Source organism: Mandrillus leucophaeus, unplaced genomic scaffold (genome assembly GCF_000951045.1).
Source record: "Mandrillus leucophaeus isolate KB7577 unplaced genomic scaffold, Mleu.le_1.0 Scaffold78, whole genome shotgun sequence".
Classification (NCBI taxonomy): Eukaryota; Metazoa; Chordata; class Mammalia; order Primates; family Cercopithecidae; genus Mandrillus; species Mandrillus leucophaeus.
This window is the reverse complement of record NW_012108474.1, coordinates 1733045-1756289: the sequence shown is the minus strand read 5'-3', so window position 1 is coordinate 1756289 and position 23245 is coordinate 1733045. Positions and strand designations below refer to the sequence as shown.

General features: G+C 59.5%; 2 protein-coding genes across 2 annotated transcripts in view; one reads left to right on the top strand and one right to left on the bottom strand.

Annotated features, from left to right (window-relative positions):
* IFT140 (intraflagellar transport 140) overlaps positions 1-7255 on the top strand; it is a 115834-nt gene extending 108579 nt beyond the window's left edge. Inside the window, exon 31 of the mRNA XM_011966937.1 lies at positions 6555-7255. Coding sequence (XP_011822327.1) covers positions 6555-6761 — 207 coding nt within the window. The 3' untranslated portion in view covers positions 6762-7255. The remainder of the gene's footprint in view (positions 1-6554) is intronic.
* Positions 7229-22760, bottom strand: TELO2 (telomere maintenance 2). Its single transcript, XM_011966939.1, has 20 exons — positions 22373-22760; positions 21365-21642; positions 19382-19450; positions 18979-19126; positions 16459-16561; positions 15652-15720; positions 15325-15466; positions 15114-15250; positions 14423-14502; positions 14161-14271; positions 13765-13853; positions 13490-13581; positions 13129-13245; positions 12888-12959; positions 12304-12495; positions 11631-11722; positions 10910-11009; positions 10591-10655; positions 10237-10352; positions 7229-7858 (listed from the first exon to the last, which is right to left on the bottom strand). Exons 1-20 carry the CDS (start codon positions 22705-22707, stop codon positions 7752-7754), a joined length of 2514 nt encoding a protein of 837 aa, XP_011822329.1. The 5' UTR covers positions 22708-22760; the 3' UTR covers positions 7229-7751.
* Positions 22761-23245: the final 485 nt, after the last annotated feature.

The following is a 23245-nucleotide window of genomic DNA, read 5'->3' as shown; positions in this document are numbered from 1 at the left end:
CCCGTCTTGGCCTCCCAAAGTGCTGGGATTACAGGCTTGAGCCACCGCGCCCGGCCTAGTTGAATATTTTTTACAATTTCATTTTAGCTATCAGCTTCTTACCTCTACTTTTCACTTCTTTCCCTATATCTTTCATGTCTGTATTATGCTTACACTTAGCTCTACCTTCTTGAGCATATGAAGCATATTTATAATAGGGGTTTTAACGTCCTTGTCTCCTAACTCAGTCTGTCAATTCTGGATCTGTTTCTGTTGATTGATTCTTATTATTATGGTTCATTATTTTCTGCTTCTTTGGATGTTTGATAGTTTATTATTGGATTCCAGACATTGTGAGTGTTTTAGGTTGTTGGGTGATGGAGTCTCTCTCTCAGTGTGTGTGTGTGTTCTTTTAAATATTTTTGAGTTTTGTTCTGGGACAAGGTTAAGTTACTTGGGAATAATGTGATCATTTTGCAGCTTGCTTTTTAGCTTTGTTAGTGGGGTCTAGAACAGCCTTGAGTCTAGTGCTAATTTTGTTCCACTATCCAGGCAGTACCCTTGTGAGGGCTCTGCTCTTCTCACTGACTCCTGTACTGGGAGGTCTTTCCACTCTGGCCGGTGGGAGTGCAATTCCCGGCCATGTGTGACCACTCTGTCTGCAGCCACGTGTGACCACTCACTGTCCGGCCATGTGTGATCACTCTCTGGGGATTGTTCCACCTGATTATTTCCTACAGTCTTTGCCTGGCCTCAGTTGCTTTCATCACATGTGTGCACTATTCAGCACTCAGATAAGACTCGGATAGAACCCTCTGCAGGACTCCGAAGTGCTCTCTCTCTCTGTTCTCTCCTGTCCAGTACTGTATCCCACCAGTTCTGGCCACCTGGGCAACCTCAAACATGAACTTTCTTCTCCTCAGCATAGGGAGACTGCTGGCTCTGTTACCCTCTTCTGCACTGTGGCCTGAAAACTCTCTCTTGAGGCAGTAAGCCGGGAAACTGAATTTATATTTGTGAAATGTCCCGTTTATCTCAGGTAATTGTCTTGAGATACAGCAAATCTAACACTGGTGTAGCTAGTCCTGCATTTTATGCTGTGTTTTGCAGGGTTTTTCCTTCCTTTCACCTTCTGCCCATCTGTATCATTGTATTTAAAGTATATTGCTGATAGCACAGAGTTGAGTTTTTCTAGATTTCTGATAATCTCTGCCTTTTAATTGGAATGTTTTGTCCATTTACAGTTAATATAATTAATATGGCTTGATTTTAGGCTACCATTTTTGTTTGGTTTGTCCTACCAGTTTTATTATTGTTCCTTTGAACCTTCTTTCCTGCCTTCTTTTAAGTCAGTTGAATACTTTTTTCAATTTCATTAAAAAGCTATCAGCTTTTTATCTCTACTCCTCTCTTTGCATTATATTTCTAGCGTTTGCCCTAGGGATTACCATAAACATACTTATCACATTAGAGTTAGCAGGTAGGTCCATTTACCCACCCATGTCCCTACCTATATGTGTCAAATGTATAACATTGAAATGTATTATAAACACAATATAGTGTTATAATTTTTGCTTTCAACAGTCGTATGTTTTAACGAAATTAAAAGGAGGCTGGGCGCAGTGGCTCACGCCTGTAATCCCAGCACTTTGGGAGACCGAGGCGGGTGGATCACGAGGTCAGGAGATCAAGACCATCCTGTCTAACACGGTGAAACCCCATCTCTGCCAAAAAAATACAAAATAATTAGCCAGGCGTGGTGGTGGGTGCCTGTAGTCCCAGCTGCTGGGGAGGCTGAGGCAGGAGAATGGTGTGAACTCAGGAGGCAGAGCTTGCAGTGAGCCGGGATCACGCCACTGCACTCCAGTCTGGGTGACAGAGCGAGACTCCATCTCAAAGAAAAAAAAAAAGAAAGAAATTAAAAGGAAAGAAACAGTCTTTTACATTTACTTACATATTTACCATTTCTGGTGTTCATTTTCTTTCTTTTTCTTTTCTTTTTTTTTTTGAGGTGGTTTCACTCTTTGTTGCCCAGGCTGCAGTGCAGTGGCACAATCTCGACTCACCACAACCTCCACCTCCTGGGTTCAAATGATTCTCCTGCCTCAGCCTCCTGAGTAGCTGGGTTTACAATCATGCACCACCACGCCCAGCTAATTTTGTATTTTTAGTGGAGACGGGGTTTCTCCATGTTGGTCAGGCTGGTCTCGAACTCCAGACCTCAGGTGATCCACCCGCCTCGGCCTCCCAAAGCACCATTTCTGGTGTTCTCACTTCTTCCCAGTGATTAGGCTTTGCCTGCGGTATCATTCCTCTTCAGCCTGAGCTCCCGTTAGCATTTCTTCAAGTTCAGGTCTCCTGATGAGTTGTCTTACTTTTCATTAACCTGAAATGTATTTATTTTGCCTGTATTCTTTAAGGTTGTTCTCATCAGATAAAGAATTCTGAGGCCGGGCGCGGTGGCTCATGCCTGCAATCTCAGCACTTTGGGAGGCCGAGGTGGGAGGATTTCTTGAGGCCAGGAGTTCAAGTCCAGCCTGGGCAACAAGTGAGACCCCATCTCTGAAAAAAACAGCAAGGCACGGTGGCACACACCTGCAGTCTTAGCTGCTTGGGAGGCCGAGGTGGGAGGATTGCTGGGCCCAGGAGGTTGAGTCTGCAGTGAGCTGCAAAAGAACCACTGCACTCCAGCCTGGGCAACAGAGCAAGGTCCTGACTCAAAAAAATCCTGATTTGACAGATTTTTTTCCTTTCAGCACTTGAATGTTTTCCCTATGTCTGGGCCTCCATTGCTTCTGGAAGAGTCAGCTGTGGGCTGTCTCTGGGGCCCTTACGTGTCACTATCTCTCCATCTCCCACCACACTGGCTGCTGTCATGATTTTCTTTTTGAACTTGTATTTCAGCAGTGTGATAATGATGTTGCTAGGTGTTTTCATTTTATTTATCCTGGGCTTTTTGGATTTATATTTGTGTTTCACCAAATTTGGGAAATTTGCTCTTTTTTCCTTCTGGGACTCCAGTTAAATGTTAGGTCTTCCATATCTAGTAGACACACATTTGCGATTACTGCTCATTATTTTCTGTTTTCTGTCCTTTGGACTAATTTGTATTTACAGACTTTCTTTAGCTGTCTTCAATCTGCTGTTAACCTCTCCAGCAATTTTTTTAGTGCTTGTATTTTTCAGCCCTAGAATTTACACTTAGTTCTTTTTTTTATTGGCTAAAATTGCCTATGTGTTAATTTGTTTAAAATATATTTTCCTTTATATCCTTGAACAGAGTTGTAACTGCTGCTGTAAAATCTTAGCTACCAGTTCCAATATCTGGGTCATGTAGGATTGATCTCCATTACTTGCCTTTTGAGTATGGATCTAATTTTCCTGTTTCTTATGTCTAGTCATTTTTTTGTATCATGGACATTGTGGATAATCCATTGTAGAGACTCTGGATTCTGTTACATTCCTCCAAAGAGTTTTGCTTTTTTTGGTTCGTTTTATTAGGCAATCACCTTTGCTCAGCTCTGAGTAGAAACTCTTTCCCCTGTGGTGGACAGCAGCTGAAATCCTTGCTGGTAGCTTGAGTTGGCCATCTTAAAGTCTGTGCCTCCCCTGCCTCACATGTAGTGTGGGAGCAACTAGTGATGAGGGCAGGGTATGCCCAGGATTCGGGCTCCCCTCTATGACCCGCTGTATCCCCACATTTCCACCTTCACATTCCAGCTGCTGTGGTCAACAAAAATCTTGATTCTGGTTCTTTAAGCCTGGAAAAGGGTAGGCTTCTATGTGGCTCTCTGATCCCCACACTGGCCCTGACTTCTACCCTGAGGCAGAAAGTTGTGAGAAGCGGCCGGGTGCAGTGGCTCACGCCTGTAATCCCAGCACTTTGGGAGGCCAAGGCAGGCAGATCATGAGGTCAGGAGATCGAGACCATCCTGGTTAACACGGTGAAACCCCGTCTCTACTAAAAATACAAAAAATTAGCCGGGCGTGGTGGCAGGCACTTGTAGTCCCAGCTACTCGAGAGGCTGAGGCAGGAGAATGGCGTGAACCCAGGAGGTGGAGCTTACAGTGAGCTGAGATCACGCCACCGCACCCCAGCCTGGGAGACAGTGAGACTCTGTCTCAAAAAAAAAAAACAAATGAAACAAAGTTATGAGAAGCAGGAAGCCGGCCCAGTGCCACCCGCTCCCAGCATCAGCCTGCTCCCAGCTGCCCCCAGTGCCTTTCCACGTGTCTGTCGTTGTTAGAGGGGGGGCTGCTCTCATAGGAGACGTGCTCCTGTTGTCAGAAGCCTCTCTTCTTATTCTTTTTCTTTTTTTTTTTTGAGACAGAGTCTGGTTTTTGTTGCCCAGGCTGGAGTATAGTGGTGCGATCTCAGCTCACTGCAAGCTCCATCTCCCGGGCTCAAGCAATTCTCCTGCCTCAGCCTCCCAAGTAGCTGGGACTACAGGTGAGTGCCACCACACCCAGCTAATTTTTGTTTTTTTGTTTTTTTTTTTTTTGGTAGAGACGGTGTTTCACTGTGTTAGCCAAGATGGTCTCGATCTCCTGACCTTGTGATCCATCCGCCTCGGCCTCCCAAAGTGCTGGGATTACAGGCGTGAGCCACTGTGCCCGGCCTCTTTTTCAACCATAATTCAACATACAGAATTCCACACACCTGCATGTGTCAGACCCTGCAGCTTTGCTGATGCCTGCAGGGCCTCCGCACCCACCAGTTGTGTTGCCCTAGCAGATAGTTCCCGGGGCTCACAAACTGAGTATTGAGAAACGAACTTGAGAAACGTGCTGGTGACTGTGTGGGCCTCACTGGACTGCAGTCTCCAGAATTCACAGGAAAGCTCCCCGGCAGTGGCTTTTCCTCAGGGCTGAAGGGTCAGCCCCGTGAAACACAGACTCCCTGATCCGGCTGCTCACGCCCCTCTGCGCCCTTCCACTTCCATCCACTGGCCCGTTTTGCTGCTGGAAAAACAACTCAGTCTAATCCTAACAAGGTTTCTTTGTTGTTGTTTGGTTTGGTTTTGAGACAGGGTCTTGCTGTGTCACCCAGGCTGGAGTGCAGTGGCACAGTCACGGCTCCCTGCAGCCTCAGCCTCCCAGGTTCAAAGGATCCTCCTGAGTGGCTGGTGTGCACCACCGCGCCCTGCTCCAGCAGGGTTTCTACTTCTAGGAGAACTGTAGTTTTACATATAAAAGCAAAATTGGACTATAGAGATGCCCAGACTGCTATATCCTCAAAATTAACAGAAAATCCACATTTTAAATATTTCACCAACTTCTTTATTGTCTCTATGGTTGCTTGAAGCCTATGGGATTTAGTAACTCGAAATGCAAAAGAAAAAAGAAAGAAACCAAGAAGGCCAGCTAAACTGAGAAAGGCCAGGCACACGCTCCCTCATGGCTGCTGTAGCACCGCCCAGGGCCACATGCACCACCTCACCCGGCCACGGCTCCCACGTCTGCTCAGCTTTCCCGCCGTCATCTGAGCACAGCCCGCACACACTCGACGCTGGAGACCGGCAACACTCCTGTCACCCTTGTCCTGCCCCCCACCGCCCCCACCCAGCTACGCCACCCGTCTTGCCCCCCACCACCCCTCACCCACCTACGCCACCCGTCCTGCCCCCCACCACCCCTCACCTGCCCTCCGCACCCTCTGCCTGCCTTCTGGAAACCACTTCGTTGCCCTCTCCAAAGCTAGCTCTGCACACAGAGCAGTCACACACGCTAGGCCCTGGTTGCATCAGGAGGATACTGGCCCTTTCTGACCACAGGGTCCCTCTTCGACCCTGGCCAGCTCCTTCCTCTCCCTCTCTCCCTGTGCCAACCCTTCTCTGAATTCTGCCACTGCAGGACCTCAGCCTGACCTGGACTCCCCGCTACAGCATTAGCCAAGCTTGTTCTCCTGTGTCCTTATGTCCTGTGTCCCCTGTGTCCCCAGCACAGTGCCCGGCACATGGCAGAGTGGTTTGTCAACATCTGAGGCAGCATCTTTTCAGTTGTAGATGTTTGCCCTCACCCTCTGATTCGTGACTGCGTGGAAGGCTTGCACTCCACCAGCACCCACCCTTAAATACAGGTCTGCTGCCGGGTGATGGGAGGGGCCATCCAACAAGCTTATTATATCTTCATAGCTGAGACTCCACCTCAAAAAAATAATAATACCCAAGACAAACCACTGGATATTGCTGCCTGCCCTCCAGTGTGACATGCATGTCCACTCCCAAGACTTGAGTGCAAAACACAGGGCCTCTGCCGCCCCGGGAGGCTCTGCCCGCGCACACAGGGGGAGCAGGCCTCTGTGCACAGCTGCTGAGGACTTTCCAGGGCCCTGGCTCTGCATTTCCAGCTGAAAGGCCAACCGAAGCTTCCTGTTAACCGTCCACACATGGCACATGTGCGGTCCGTGGGCACCGCATCCCCCCATCACCACTGGGAAGCCTCAGTGCACTGCGTCCTCCAGCAGGGAGGCACCCCACCCGCCTCCAGGGGCAGCAGCATGTGCCTGGCCTGCGGGCAGAGAGTTGTGCCCGGTTGTTGAGGAAAGCTGAGTAACATCTGCTCCTCTGCCCCAGGCCTACAGATTCCTGGAGGAGATGCGGCGGCGGCTTCCCTTGGCCAACATGTCCTACTACGTGAGCCCACGGGCTGTGGACGCCGTGCACCAGGGGCTGGGTCTCCCGCTGCCACGCACGGTGCCCGAGCGGGTCCGCCACAACAGCATGGAGGACCCCAGGGAGCCGGACGAGGAGGTGGTGGAAGAGGCAGACGACGACCCCTGACGGGCCTGGGCCCCAGGACCAGCGTGCTGCTGCAGGAAGGCACCTTCTGGAATTTTCCAGTCAGCTGCAGCAAAGCCAGCCTTTTCACTGGGAAAAAACACGTCTGTGATGGAAGACGCAACAGAGCTGGGCGGGAACGCAGCGGCCCGGGCCGGCAGAGCTGTGCCCCATCTGCACCGTGCTGCCTCCGGGTGCCGGCGGCTCCGTAGATTTGTGGATTCGTTCCTTTAAAGGGAGTCGGGTTCACCCTTCCATCATATTCTCCCAACTACACACTGTAAAGCCTGAGAAACTTGTAGAACCTCGGTTAGGCAGCTGCAGCTGGAGGGCTGGGGCACCTGCCCCCACACATCACATCCCCCCACACTCCTGCAAGACCCACGGCTCCTGAGCAACAGCTGGGACACCCGGGCCCTGGTGGCTGCACCCCCCACTAGGCTCTGCCCACCGGCCACCAACACTCCTGCAATTCCAATAAAGTAGTTTATTTTCTGGGAGCCCGTGTCCTGTCCACCCGCCCCACAAGCCCATCCAGGAGCCACACGCCCTGCCTGGGCTGCGAGCACGATTCTCCTGGTGACACGGCGCTCAGCCCAAGGGACCTGGGACAAGAGCTGCTCTGTCCTGCTTGGTGGCGCTCACAGGAGTGCCTTGGGGCTCTGAGCAGCAGGTACACCGTCCTCCCCTCCTGCCAGCCTGGTTCTGCCCTCACTGGAGGAGTCAACCCTACCAGCAACGCCCACGGCCCTGGCCACAGCCCCACGTCCAGGCTGCCATGTCCCGGCGGGCAGTGCCCAGGCCCAGTGTATTTTTAGCAGACTTGCTGCACTATAAATAGCGGCAGGCCGGGCCTTCCTGCATCTGCACTCTCCGAACCGGATGCTGCCGCCGACCTGACCTCGCTACCAAGCCTGGCTCCGCTGCTTCAGGCCGCTGCTCGGCCACCGTCCTTGCTGCCGGCGGGGGTGGTCCTGGGGAGGCCTCCAGGGACTAGGGAGATGCGGGTGGGAGGAGCCTGTTCTTGAGTCTCTGCAGAAGCAACAGGGCCCTCAGTGCCAGCGTCCTGCAGTCCTCGTCCGGGTCTTTCTCAGCCACGTCTGCCAGAGAGTGACAAGCAAAGCTGAGGCAGCGTGGAGGGCGTATTCTCCCTCCTGTCTTCAGTCTGCCTGAACCGCCCCACCAGGCCTGACTCCACGGAAGAAAGGGGGCTTGGGTCTGCAGTGAGCCCGGACCCTCCCCAAGGCCACGTCCTGCGTGCCACAGGCTCTGTGCAGGCAGCACTGTACACAGAGGGCTGCCCTGAGCTGTGGGACAGGCAGCCATGGGAAGGGGGCCTGGGGTGGGGCACACAGCCCGGGAACACCCGAACACTGCAGGGCCTGCTCCGTGCTGGACAGCAGACATGGGCTGCGGTCAGAGGTAGAAGACCCTAGGCATCCAGGTGGTGGGCGTCGGGAGGTGCCCCCTGCCTGTGGGGAGGCCTCTGGGGTGTCTGGGACTGCACACTGCCCCCCCCAGGTCGGAGCCAGAGTCCTCGGCTGCCCGCAGGGCTGGGCCCCTCACCAAGGTCTCCTGCCGCCTGGAGCCTGGTGAGCCTTGAGGGCTCTGCTGGCCGCAACTACTCCCCAGACTGGCTAGAATCACAGGGTGAGGAAGCACCTGTAGACCCCTGGGAGAGGTGCCTGTGAAAGGAGAATACCCTGCCGGGACCCCACCAGCCCTGAGTGGAACGGGATCGGTCGAGGGACAGAGCCCCCCTGCTCCTCCTGGTGCTTCAGGTCCCCAAAGCCCCCAGACGATGACGTGGCAGGCACCAAGTCTCTGGGGAAGGAGGCAGGCCGGGGACTGCAGGGAATGTGCTCGCCCAGCCAGCCCTGTCAGTGGCTCCACTGGCCAAGGGGGAACCTCTCCTCCTCCAGGCAGGGCAAGTGGGCGAGAGCACGCTGAGGAGGGGCTGCGCAGCAGCTCCAAGAGACCGGTGTCTGGGGCACCGCACCCCCCTTGAAAAAAGCAAAGCCCTGCGCAGGCTCCCTGCACTTTCGGCCCAAGACCCTCCAGCTGCTCTGTGGGAAGACATTCACAGCCACCCTGAGCACAGGGCCTGGGAGGGGACAGGGCAGAGCTGGGCCCACCCTTCCCATGTCCATCGGTCCCATGCTCTGCTCCTCAGCCCATCCCCGGGGACTTGTCAGCTCCATTCCTGTGGGAAACACCCGTTCACACCCAGCAGACTGGCACTGCGCCCAGGTGGGGAGAGGGGAGACGGCCGGGGCAGAAGAGGCACACAGCCCAGCCCCACGGGAAAGGTGACCTCACCACAAGCATCCCCCAGCGTCCCCCAGCACAGAGGCCTGAGTGCAAGTCCCTGGGAAGGACCCACATCACCCAGGAGCCTCCTGACAAACACATGGAAACCGAGGGTGGTCCAGGGGCTGGGCTGCGAACCCACCCTAAGTGCCCCACAAACCAGTCACTGGACCACAAGGGCAAGCAAACAACAACAGGTGCTGGGACTGTACCAGCCAGAGGAGCCCAGGGAGGCGGGCGGGCAGGGGCTCAGAGGGGCCCAGGGAGGCGGGCGGGTGGAGGCTCAGAGGGGCCCAGGGAGGCGGGCGGGTGGAGGCTCAGAGGGGCCCAGGGAGGCGGGTGTGTGGGGGCTCAGAGGGGCCCCAGCGGAGTCCAGGATCAGGCCAGTGCGGGGGTGGCTGCACCTCCGGCCTGCACACTCTGCCTGTGTGGGTCCCAAGGGGTCATGGCGGCCTGTCCTTAGGCCCAGCTCAAGTACCGAAAGGCCAAAGGTCACAACGTTCACGATTGACTTTTACAGGGTCCAAGCGCAGTGGCTCATGCCTGTAATCCCAGTACTTTGGGAGGCCGAGGTGGGAGGACTGCTTGAGCTCAGGAGTTTCAGATGAGCCCAGACAACACAGCAAGACCCCATCTCTACAAAAATTATTTTAAAAGCTAGCAGGCTGTGGTGCTGTGCACCTGTGGTCCCAGCTACTCAGGAGGCTGAGGTGGGAGGATCACTTGAGTCCAGGAGCTCAAGGCTGCAGTGAGCCAAGATCGTGCCAGTGCACTCCAACCTGAACAGCAGAGCAAGACCCCTGTCTCAAAAACTACATAAACGTTTTAAAAATAAAAAGAACATATATGGGGGGAGCCAAGTGGCAAAACGTTCCCCAGGTGAGCCTGAGGGACGGGCTCTGGGCTTGCAGGGCTGTCCTGGTGGCTTTCTCAGAAGGAAGCCCATTTGTGGAGGGAGGTGTCTTCCCTCGTCTCCCCTGCAGGATTCCACAGCAGCCACAACAGGAACAGGCACTGGATTCCCCACACCGGGGCCACCACGTGCCTCTGGATGTCCACGAGAGGGACGTGCCCCCCAGATGAGAGGCCCGGCTCCCAGCCAGCTGGCCCAGGCCCAGCCTGCAGGAGCTGCGCCACACACACACACAGAGCCTGGGCCGACACTTACCCGCCAGCCAGGACTGGGCTTCCAGCAGCTCATCCAGCAGGTCCTCCAGCAGGCGCGCGGCAGGCACGCTGAGCAGGACGGAGGAGACGGCCGACAGCAGCCCCTGGCGCACATAGCTGCCAGCAGAAAGGTGGAGGCTGAAACCGGCAGGGACCACGTCCCAGGCCACGGAGACCTCCCACTCCCCCAGTGCGGTGGACCACCCATGCTGCGGCCCTGCCTGGCACATTTCCTATTTGGGAAGTACCAGGCCAGGCTGCCTGTCAGTCACCTCGAGGCTCCGTGGGGCCCCCATGATGAGACCCTTGTGTCTACATGCACCCCTGGCCTGGCCGAACCCCACAGGCCACTCACGCGTCGACGTGGAAGCGAAGGGCCCACACGAATTCCAGCAGGGCCTTGCCCATGGCCACAGCCACCTGGACACCAGCAGAGAGACAGTCAGCGGGGTCCCCACGCCGTCCCCACATCCCAGCACCCACGGGCAGCTTCCGCTGCTGGGCAGCAGCAGGGACAGGGCCTGCCTGACAGCCGAGGGGATGCTCCCGCTGCCTGGGGGCCCACACAGGCAGCTCCTCCCTCAGACACCCATCCTTGGGCACAGGTGAGGCTGAGGAGCGCTCCTGATCCACGGGCACCGCAGGCCAGTGCCCAGCAACCTCTCCCGGCTCACCGTGGTGTTAACAGCCAGGTACATCAGGGCCCCTAAGGTGTGCGTCAGCCTTCCGAGAACCAGCTGGTCATCTCCCAAGAGGTCGAAGGTCACTACAGGCCTAGAGCACAGGATGGAGCCCAAGGTGCAGGGGCGCCTCAGGGCCAGGTCCCCAACATCCTGGGCCACCGCGGGAGACCGAGGGAGCCCCACACAGCCCCTCCTCCTGCGCCCACCACCTTGCCTGCACTGAGACCGCAGGACCGTTCCCGGGTGCCCACTCCCCCTGCAGGGCTGTCTGGCACAAGCCCACCTGGGCCAGGAGTTCCCAACGCCGAGACCCCCCACCCCTGCTGCACCATGACTCAGGCCCCACACTTCTCTGCCATCCCGAGAGCCTCACGCCCTGAACCTGGGGCCAGAGCAGCACTGGCTGAGGCAGGAGGCGGCGAGGAGGGCCCAGTGGCTGGTGGCGTCAGGCACATGCGGGCAGCACTGCCGGCCATGCCACACGCCCAGCATCAGAGCAGACGCCCGGCACCTCACAGCAAAGCTCAACCACAGAGGAACTTTGCAGAACGTTCCCTGCCACTTAACACAGGCTTACAAAAAGCCACAGCAAAGCCGCAACCCTGTTCACACCCAAGCCCACTCAGACCCCAGCCTGGAAACCTCTTGGCCACAGGGGTACATCCAGGGTCCCTGACCCCCACGTCCACAGGCCCACAGAACACCCACTCACCTGTCAAAGTGCTGAAGGAGGGGGAAGAAGAAGTGGCCGGCCACGGAGCTGAATCTGCTGGGGCCACCTGCTGGGCCCTGCCTCGGGCCACCCTGCCAGACACACATGGCACTCACGGAGGCACAGGCCTGGGCAGCGGGCACAGCACCCCTACCCCGAGAGGATCCCACAAAGCAGCGTGGACCCCAGCCTCGCCTTGCCTCCCTGGGCCACTCCTCCGGCCCCGCCCAGCTCCCAGGCCCCGCGAGGTTGGTGACGGGAGTCGGGCTCCACGGCCAATGCCTGGGCAGCGGACCAAGCCTTCCCGACCTTGCAGGCAGGACGTTCAGGGCTGGAGGAGCGTCATGGCGGGGCCGCCCTGGGCACTGCAGGATGCCTCCCTGGTCTCCAACCCACCGCCAGCAACAACCAAAAACATCTCCAGACGCTCTGAGGACAGAGCGCCACCAGGGCACCTGTCTCGTAGCACGTCCCCACGCCCAGTCTGGGTCCCTGACAGCCAGGTCCAGTTCCTCGGCGCGAACCATGGACCTGCCTTTCAGGAATCCCGGCACAGACACCATCCCCTGCGAATGCGGCTGCCCCTCGCCGTAGACAGCGCCTGGAGGTGTCTGCCACCCCTCCCGCCCACCCGCGGTCCCCATGCCCGTGAGCTGACCAGGCGCCCACTGACCTTGGAGATCCGCCGGGTCTTGCTTCTGATCCGCTCCTCCACCACCACCCGCCAGTTGGATGTCACGGCACTGCCAGGCTGAGAGGCGGCTGCCGCTGGCAGGCATTGGGTGTTAGGACTCAGGGAGCCAGGCTGGGGAGCCCTCCCGAGGCACCCAGGCCTAGACAGCTCCTGGGCAGCCAGAGTCAGCACCTGGAGGGAGACAGGCCCAAGGCAGTCGCCACTGCTCCAGGGAAGAACATTTCCCAAGAGTCAAGTCATCAGCCAAAGCCTCAGACACGGGCCCAGGGGCCCTCGCCGCCCGGGGGAAGGTGCGTTCTGGGAACAAGGAGAAAATCACTTCCCCGTATCTCACAGCGACCGCGTCTTGGGAGCGGGAAAGTGGGGAAGGTGGGCTCTGTGCTCCAGGAAATGAGAACGTGCCCAGGGCCCAGCGCAGCCTCAACCTAAAGCCACGCAGTCCCGCCACACCACAAACGCATGCCCTTCTCCCAGGAACCCGGCCCCACAGCAAAGCCAATGCCGCGGTGGCACATGCCACGGGCGGGTGGACCTCAGAACACGGCGGAGGAGGCGGCACTTACGTCCAGGATGTCCATGCGCTGCCGGAGGCTGTAGTTGAGGGCATAGAACTGCGAGGTCAGATAGTCAGCCACCTGAGGGCACAGGAGAGAGGCTGCTGTGGTCCGGGACCTGAGGTCTGCCCAGGGCGACCTCCAGGCACCTCATAGCCAGCTCCAGCATGGGACCGAGCCTCAGGCACTGCACCTCCCAGCGCTTCCCGCTGCGCCTGCACTGGCCGGGGCCACGGGTGCGGGGACTCACCCGGGCTGGGTCTGTGACCGTGACAGCCACCAGGGCTCTCTGGCGCAGCCCTGCAAATCCCACCACACAGGTCTTCTCCTCCAGATGCAGAAGCACCTTGGCCAGCTCCACGCTCACCTGCACACAGGGGTTAGGGCTGGAAAACCTGCCGGACCCAGCCACCCGCCCTGAGGCCTCACCGAGACTCACAGGGCCTGAGCCGCCCACCCCGGCAGAGGCCCCAGGCCGTGGCCCTGCTGGGAGAGGCAGCAGCCCTGAGTCACACAGGGGAGCCAGATGTCACCCTCAGTGGCCAGGACACAGACGGCATTGAGGGAGCTACCATCTTGGGCCTTCCCACCCATTCCCGCCCCCCACTCACCTCCCGAGTGGCTGTGGGGCTCCTGTAGACCAGGCCCTCAAGGGCCCGCAGGGCCGCCTCCCAGCGCTCTACGTCCTCAGATGTGGTCAGGGCTGCACACAACCCAGATAGGCCTCGGTCAGCCTCAGCCCTGACCCTGATCCTGAGCCCGTGAGAGCCAGCAGCACGGTTGCCACCCTGGGCCCAGGGCTTCCTGGTGACCCCTTGAGGCAGAACCAGGCTGTGAGCGAGACCCATGCCCAGCCCAGCAAGGCCCTCCAGGGGCCCGTGCCCACCTTCCACACAGTCCCGGACGTAGGCAGGAGCCTTGCTGCTCTTCAGCTCTCTGTCCCCCGACATGTCATAGGGCACAAACTCATCATCGCTGGGGGAGGGCAGAGCAGACACAAACAGCCCACGGCCTGTGAGAGGAAGTGCCCAACGGCAGAGCCAACCCCTCACTCCACCCCAAGATGTGGACCTCACACCTCAGCCCCTGCACCTGCAGCAGAGCTGGGAGCTGAGAGCCCTCCCATGAGGACAAAAGAGAACAGGGACGGAGCAGGCAGGGAGCCCCCACGGGGCGCAGGTTGGAGCAGGCAGGGAGCCCCCCACGGGGCCACAGGTTGGAGTGTGAGGGGTTCGCCTCCTGGCCTCCTGCACGCTACCCACTGGGGTGGCAGAGCCGCTACCTGTCCAGCTCCGAGTCAGAGCCTGCCAGCTGTGCTTGGGGGCCGCCGCCATCCACGATCTCTGTGGGGGTCTCTGCAGGGGGCTCTGCCGTGGCTGGAGCGAGGGAGGTGCTTTAAGGAAACAAGGAACAAATCATTTAGATTCCGCTCAAGCCTCTGGTCTCAGGACTCACAGGACCAAAACAAAGGCTTTCACCCGCTCCCACCCGGCAGTGGAATCCTCAGCAATAGCGGTGGGGTCCCGGGGTGCAGAGACCCTCACCCCGCCTCCGAGGCGCCGTTACCCGCAGGCTGTGGGGAGGCCAAGGCCAGCAGCTCGAGGCTCAGTTCATCCTCTTCGTACTACAGCAGGGGAGCAGGCTCAGCGGCATCTGCCAGGCTGCAGCGCCCCTCCCCGAGACAGGGCCCCCCATCCCAGACAAGGCCCCTCCCCCGAGACAGGGCCCCTCCCCGAGACAGGGCCCCTCCCCCAGACACAGGGCCCCTCCCCCAGACACAGGGCCCCTCCCCCAGACAGGGTTCCCCCTCCCAGACAGGGCCCCCCCTCCCAGACAAGGCCCCTCCCCCAGACCTGTCTCTTATACACATCTAGATGTGTATAAGAGACAGCACCCGCGCCCACCGACCCACAGCGACCTGGCTGCCCTGCAGCCCGGGCCAGACGAACCGCAGCGGGTGGCTCCCTAACCCAGCCTCCCCCAGATCCCCATCTGAAGAGAGTCTGTGAACCTGTGCAGCCCCCCGGGGGCCCTGTGCTCACCCGACCCCGTGTGGCCCCAGGAGCTCAGGGCTGAGAGCCTGCCGCAGCTTCCAGCCTCAGCCATGCGAGAAGCCAACACAGACACTCCCCAGGTCTGGACCCCGGGCAGAGGCAGTGACCCTGGGGCTGGAGAGGCAGCCGCTCAGAGACGCGGGCCAGCCACACGGGGACGTGGAGGGGACGGCCCGCTCACCTGGAATTTTAGGGGAGGCCCCTCGGGGTGGATCCTGGCGCTAACGACCTCGGCCACAACCATACCCAGGCAGCGCACGGGGGGCAGGCTGCTGTCCAGGCGGCACTTCACGCCTGCCATCATGCTGGCCAGCAGTTCTGCAAGCACCGGACAGGCCCCCTGAGCATCTCGGGGTGCCCAGGGCCGGGGGGAGCCCGAACCACCCGCTCACCATCCCGGCTGTCGCGCAGCTCCGGCTCCCTGAGGTGCGCCAGGCAGATGAGGACGGCCTTGCTGACATGGCGCTGCTGCGGCAGGGGGGTGTGGCGGATGGCACTGCTGCTGCCCCACGTCTCCAACAGCTCCTTCAGCACCTGGCAGGTGGCATGGCCCAGGACTGGGTGGGGCTGGGGGCCAGGCTGTTCCCGCCAGGCCCACAGCCACTCTGAGGGAGCTATGGCGCCAGCCCAGCCAGCCTCACCCTGCCTGCCCCCAAGGTGGGCCCCGCACAGCTCTTCTCCCAGGGCCTCGAGGGGACGGAGAGCCAAGAGGCTCGTACCTGCAGCAGGAGTGGGCGCCGCTGGCTGTCCATGGCCAGATAGCCCAGCAGGCTCTGCAGCATGGGCGTCTGCAACGGAAGTACATGCCTGTCCACCAGGCCGAGGCCGCCGCCTGGCCAGCCCGGGGCTCCCAAGGCCAAGAGCCGTGCCAGGACCAGGACCGGACTGAGGGCAGCAGACAGACAAGAAGCACAGGGGCGGCCGCTGCCTCCTGGAATGCGGGACCCTCCCCTCCCGCAGAAGCTGCCCCCTGGGCTCAAGTGACCCATCCGCCTCTATTCCTTCGAACTGAACGTGATAAAACGGTCCCATATAAAAACGAGGGATGCAGCTGCTGCCGTGCTGGGGTGGGGACTCGCCATCTTAAGTTCTCGTGTGAGCAAAGGAGGAGGGTGAAGCAAGAAGTGACCGGGAATCAGGGGCCCTGGCTCACCCACTCCGGGCTCAGGCCATGGGGACGGGAGTCACAAGTCCGGGAAGTGCACGACCTCCTCTGTGACCTGACCTATCCCCCACCCACCCCACCCCACCCCCTCAAGCCCCTGTCACAGAACGCAGCTGGGGCGGGTGGCTTCTCGGGAGTCTAGAGGATTAAGAGACATGAGAAGCCTCACTCAGCGCCTGTCACAGCAGGGTCTGTCATCGGGGCAAGGAGGCACCCACGGCCTCGCCAACTCCTGCTGGCCACCGCCAAATCACGGGCAGGGTCTCCCAGGCAGCAGACCCCCTGCTCCGACCCCATGTTTTGCAGCGATTCTTGCTGTGCTGGGGCAGCCAGCAGCCCGCACCCTCCGTGGTGTCCTCACCGTGAGCCGGGACTGTAAGAACAGAAGCTTCCGGGTCATCACAAACTGGGCTTTCTTGTTCTTCACCACTAGGTTCCCCAGCAGTCGCGACAGGACCTCAGGCCTGCAAGACAGTCAGGGGACCAGAGATGCAAGCCGGCCTGGAGGCAGGAAGGAGTGAGAGAGCATGAATTCTGATGCCCACAGACTCTGCCTGATTCTGGGCCTGCCGATTTCTAGCCGAGAGCCTCTGGTTCCATCCTCCGACTGCCTGAGCTGGGCCTTCATCCTCCCTTCTCCAGGGCATAAATGCGACAACCCAGACAGCACCTGCGCCCCAGCCCGGGCGGAGGCGGGTCCGCGCCCCACGGCCTCCGACTGCCTGAGCTGGGCCTTCATCCTCCCTTCTCCAGGGCATAAATGCGACAACCCAGACCTTCCCTGAGCCCCAGCCCGGGCGGAGGCGGGTCCGCGCCCCACGGCCTCCTTCCTGGCTGACCCAGCCCAAGGTCAGTGCCTCATGTGGGGCCGGGGCAGAAGCTTTTCTGTAAAGGGCCAGAGCCTACGTGTTCCGGATTTAGGGGCCACACAGCCGTGTCACAGCCACTCCACGCTGCCACTGTAGCCAAAAGCAGCCAAATACATAAATGGATGAACGTGACTGGTGCCAAAAATACTTTATTTACAAAAACACGCAGCGAGCCAAATTTTGTGCAAGTCGCCTGCAGACCCCCGGTCTAGACTGCGAGAGTCCTCCCAGTGAGAGGTTATGAGTCTCCAGAAAGAGCCCCAGTCTCTCCAGCCAGTGTGGAAACAGATACGGCTGGATTTCTCCCTCACTCATCACTTACAATTCCACACAAAGACATCACAGTTAAAAAAACATTTGGGAGGCCAAGGCAGGAGGATCACTTAAGGCCAGGAGTTTGAGACCAGCCTGGGCAACAAAGTGAGCCCTGTCACTACAAAAAATATAAAAATTAGCTGGGTATGAGCGCGCGCACCTATGGTCCTGCTACTCAGGAAGCTGAGGTGGGAAGATCGCTGGAGCCCAGGAGGTCAAGGCTGCAGTGAGCTATGATCACACCACGGCAGCCTGGGAGACAGAGCAAGACCCTGTCTCTAAAAACAATCACCCCCAACAACAACAACAAAACTGTAAAATAGAATGTGATTATACGATTATATAGTTCACAGAGAAAAGAATACAAACGCCTTAAACATGCACGCCCTCACCCAGAATCAAGAATGCAAAGTCAGCCGGGTGCAGGGGCTCATGCCTGTAATCCCAACACTTTGGGAAGCCAAGGTGGGTGGATTGCTTAAGGCCAGGAGTTCAAGACCAGCCTGGCCAACATGGCGAAACCCCGTCTGTACTAAAAATAGAAAAATTGGCTGGGAGTGGTGGCGGGTGCCTGTAGTCAGTCCTAACTACTCAGGAGGCTGAGGCAGGAGAATTACTTGAACCCAGGAGGTGGAGGTTGCAGTGAGCCGAGATCGTGCCACTGCACTCCAGCCTGGGCGACAGAGCCAGACTCCACCTCCAAAAAAAAAAAAGGCCGGGCGCAGTGGCTCATGCCTGTAATCCCAGCACTTTGGGAGGCCGAGGCAGGTGGATCACCAGGTGAGATCGAGACCATCCTGGCTAACATGGTGAAACCCTGTCTCTACTAAAAACACAAAAATTAGCTGGGTATGGTGGCGGGCGCCTGTAGTCCCAGCTACTCGGGAGGCTGAGGCAGGAGAATGGCTGTAATCCCAGCACTTTGGGAGGCCGAGGCAGGTGGATCACCAGGTGAGATCGAGACCATCCTGGCTAACATGGTGAAACCCTGTCTCTACTAAAAACACAAAAAAATTAGCCAGGTATGGTGGCGGGCGCCTGTAGTCCCAGCTACTCGGGAGGCTGAGGCAGGAGAATGGCGTGAACCCGGGAGGCGGAGCTTGCAGTGAGCCGAGATCGCGCCACTGCACTCCAGCCTGGGCGTGACAGCGAGACTCTGTCTCAAAAAAACAAAAGAAGAGGAAACACTTCGGGCAGAGACAGGTGCGTCCTCGCACGTGTTGGGGGTAGGGGAGACGTGTGAAGCAGGCGAGCTGGCAGGGTTTATGGGGGGTTAAATGGCTGGCAGTCCTGCTTCCAGAAATGCAACCTTGATTCTCCTGCACAAACACATGGGGAAGTGAGTCACCGCCCGTCACCATGTCAGAGCCTGGAGGTGGCGCACGTGTGTGCAACGGGGGACCACAGGCGCAGGACGGGGTGGGCGCCCCAAGGTCCAGGCGACTTTAGGCCTGTAGCTAAACAGCTGGGCTGTTCACAGCATCGACGCTATTTCATAAGAGACAGGGACTCTCTGACGCAGAGGCCACCATCCGCACGTGCAGGAACTGAGAGGGCACTACCCACACCCTGTGGCTCCGACATGGGGGTGCCAGCCACAGCACGGCGCCCAGGAGAAGCAGCGTGAAGGAAAGGCAGCCTCTGGCGGTCCAGACCCCCAGAAGCCAGCGCAGCGGGAGGAAAGCCCAGCTGCTTACCCCGGCGCAGCCTCCACCAGCCCGGTCAGCACTGCCTCCATGGCCCGGTCTGGAACTTGCTCCACCAGGCGCCAGCAGACGCGCTGGTGCAGGTAGCTGCCCTGGGTGAGCGCTGCCAGCCGGGGCACCAGCATGCCCAGCATCTCCTCTGAGGGGACAGATGGAGGACCTGAGCCTGGGGAACTGCACCTGCCTCGTGTCCGGGGGCTGTGTGGGTCCAGCAAGGACAGCCCCACGGCTCCCCAGTCAGCACAGCCGAGCCCCACACCCCAGGGGCCCAGGACAGGACCGGGCAAGGGGACCCCGCAGAGGGCCGGGGTAGGAGGGATTCTCAGCCTTCTGCAGATGGCGGACGGGGTGCGCGGGCCGGGGCAGGGCGGGCAGGAAGGGCGGCTCTACTCACGCTGCCTCCCGTGGACGCAGGCTTTCCCCAGGACCTGAGCCACGAAGGACACGGAGGAATCCAGGCCACCTGGGACAGAAAGGGAGGCCTGATGAGGAGGCTGGCGGGAAGGGCACAAAAGAACATCTAGGTGTGGGGGGAGCTGCTCTCGGTCAGGCGGACTCCGACGGACAGCGAAACTCACTCACAACAACGGCCGGCACACGTCAGCCCCCGAGCAAATCTCAACAGGAGTGTGCGGGACGTGACAAGCAAATCACAACCCTTTCAAACCTTCACCCGCCTTAGCCCGCTTCACCATCATGACGGCTCTAGGAGGTCGGGACGGGCATGACATTGCCGAGGAAGGAGAGGAAGCACCAACCGGGCCCGGCCAAGTTGGGTCGGCCACGCAGGGTAGGCCTGGGCCCTGAGCCGAGCATGAGACCCTGGAGCAGCCGCACCACCGCCACGGCCGCCGCAGGGAAGGAGCACACGCCAGGGAACGTGGGGAACCAGGAGGGCCAGGCCGTACCAGCCCCACGGGAGAGCTGGGGTGCGGGGGGGCGGCAGCCACGGAGCTGCGTGGGGACCAGGACGGCCTCAGCCAACCCCAAACGTATGTCCTGGATGTTCCCAAAGCCTCCTGAACACATCGGCCCCGCAGAGCAGCAGCTGCGAGCCTGGGCTACGTTCGGAAAGGACAGGAGGGCTTGGGAGGCTGCTGCGGGAACCCCCAGGGTGAGACGAGGGGGCTTGGGCCACACAGGCCCCACGCAGGGACTGGAGGGACCCAGCTCCCTCCTGGGCTCTGAAGGGGCACTGAGCTGCTCCAGGACCCCAGGGTGCCCCTTTCAGAACAAGGTGGGGGCTGCATGTGGAGCGGTGGAGGCCGGACCCAGGTGCTGGACCAGCATCTGAACTGTCGCCTGGAGCTTGGGAAAAGCGAGAAAAGGGCTGGGCGCGGTGGCTGAAGCCTGTAATCCCAGCACTTTGGGAGGCCGAGACAGGCGGATCACGAGGTCAGGAGATCGAGACCATCCTGGCTAACACGGTGAAACCCCGTCTCTACTAAAAATACAAAAAACTAGCCGGGCGAGGTGGCGGGCGCCTGTAGTCCCAGCTACTCGGGAGGCTGAGGCAGGAGAATCGCTTGAACCCAGGAGGCGGAGCTTGCAGTGAGCCGAGATCGCGCCACTGCACTCCAGCCTGGGCGACAGAGCAAGACTCCGTCTCAAAAAAAAAAAAAAAAAAGACCAGCCTGGCTGACACAGTGAAACCCCATCTCTACTAAAAAGTACAAAAAAAGTAGCTGGGCGAGGTGGCGGGCGCTTGTAGTCCCAGCTACTCGGGAGGCTGAGGCAGGAGAATGGTGTGAACCCGGGAGGCGGAGCTTGCAGTGAGCTGAGATCGGGCCACTGCACTCCAGCCTGGGCGACAGAGCGAGACTCCGTCTCAAAAAAAAAAAAAAAAAAAAAAAAAAAGTGAAAGAAGTAAGGGGTCACCCTGAAGGGACAGGGAGACGCTCTGGGTTCTATGCAGGCCCCTGGCCCAGCCTCCTTCTCGCTAGTGAAATGCATGCTCGCGGCGGCCGCCTTCTGACGCCCCAGGGAAAACAGAGCAAGTATGGGCGCTCACGGGGCCCTGCAGCCCAGCAGCGGGTGAAGCCGTTCCCACAGCACCCGCTCTCCAGGGCACCGCCAGCATCTGCCTCCAGACCTGAGAGCCTCGAGATCCCCCACCTTGCCACCGCAGCACAGTTGGGCCCCGGAAACCAGCAGTGACTGCAGGGACAAGAGAAGCCCACGTGGAGGGCAGCGGACTTCAGCCCACAGCGGATGAGCCCTTCCAGTCAGTACTGGGTGGGACAGGGATGTCCCCACCTGCCTGACGACACCACCCAAAGACTCCCAAGTCTCCAGAGGCCGTGAGACACCAGAGGGTGGCAGGGGACGACGGCCCAAAAAGACGGGTGGCGAGGGGGTCCCCGAGGCAGGGCTTCACCTTGGAGAGAGTCCGCGACCGCCTGCAGCACCCGGACGACCTCCTCGCCGAGCAGGCGGAAGTAGTTCTGGGGGAAGAACTCGGCCAAGTTCTCCCGCTGCAGGCGGTTGCCCAGGTGATCAGGCAGGGCCACCACCTTGCCCAGCAGCGTCTCCCGGAGCAGGGGGAAGCCGGGCTGCGTCTGCTGCCGACACTGCACCTCCATCAGCACTGCCAGGCGGCCCTCGCGCAGGAACCTGGCCAGCAGCCGCGCCATCTTCATCAGCCGGAAGCTGGGGCTAAAGACATGGGCATGTTGGGCAGAGCCCCCAAACCCCATCCTGGGGGCCCCCTTCCTGCCACAAGGAACCAGCAGCCCGGATTACACAGGTAGCCCCAACAACATAACCAGCGCGAAGTCCAAAACCACAAGCCGAACGGGAAAATCTGTTAATCCATTCCTAAATATCTGCAGTTACTGTGTGAGAGCTCTCAGGGTCCTGAGCGGCTTCCCCAACCTGGAGTCTCACTGGACACCCCTCCCCTGCTGCTGACGCGGATAACTCGGGGGTTGCTTTGATCACAGCAACCTCCGAAAACCCAGCTTCTCAAGGTGCAGCGTCCTGGCAAGGACTGCAGTGTGATCTGAGGCTGAGCCTGGGAGCCACCTGGGGCTGGGAGTCCACATAGGACACGTGTCAGTGATGACAGCTGTGCTTCCCCTGGAAAACCTGGAACGCCCCCAGCTGGCAGGCTGCCTCTGCCACCTGGGATGTGAACAGTCCCGCCCCATCCCTCTCTGACGCAGCCGGACGAGGAGCAAGCGAAGGACTTTGTGAGACACGGCAGGTACCTCCTGTCACCAAGGAGACAGACACAGACCGCTTCTTCTGTTCAGAGGTTCAGCCATGCGCAGGCGCTCTCTCTAGCCCCTCACAGGAACCAGAGAGGCTCTTGGTCCAGTCCTTTAAACCACTCTCATCACTTCTGAGGCTACCGGCAACCCCGGAATGGGCCCAGTTCACTCACCCGGCAGTGCCCTCGATGGTCTCCATCAGCACCAGGAAGGCTTGGTCCGCCGGGCCCTCCAGGAAGAAGCTGGCCCACAGCTCCTCCAGGCGGCCGTCCGGCAGCAGCTCCAGCCAGGCCGGGCTCAGCCTGCTGGCAAGACATCTGAGGACAGGCGAGAAGTGGGCCGAGGCAAACTCCTCCTTCTCCCTCGGGAGCGCTGCAGGCTCCATCTCACTGAGATACCGCTTCAGGGACTCCAGGGTGCTGAAGACGTGGCCGCCATCCTCCGAAGATGAGAGGGTCTGAATGGCTTCCCGGACGGCCAGTCGGACCCCTGAGGGTGCTGGCTCCATCCTGCAGGACAGTCCTGGGCGTCACGGGAAGGCAACCTGTGGCATGGACACGGGGCTCAGCTGGGGGCAGGGAAATAATCCACACACGCTCAGTAAGCCCCTCTCTGAGCGCCCCAGGACCCCACACCCCTCACCCCTGGTCCCACCCAACCCTGCCCCGCCTCCTTCCCCTCCAGTGCCTGACGGTTTCCACCCAGAGTTCGCTCCTCCGCTGGGACCCCCACGCTACCGCCCACTGCAGGGCTTCTCAACCCGGGCCACTGTGCCCAGGGGACATTCAGTTGTCACAAGCGGGAGTGCCACTGGCGCGACAGGGAGGTGGAGGCCAGGGATGCTGGTGAGTGTTCCCCGGGCACAGGGCGGCCCCACGCGTCCTCGCACCCAAGGCGGGAAACCCGGCCCACGGGAGCTGCCGGCCCTTCTGGCTGCCTGAGCGGTGACGGGTGGCTCCCGTCGCCATTCCTCCGCCCCGTGGAAACCAACAGCTTACGGGGAACACGGGTTCGGGGCTAGAGGACGCGCACGCGGACCCCGCCCC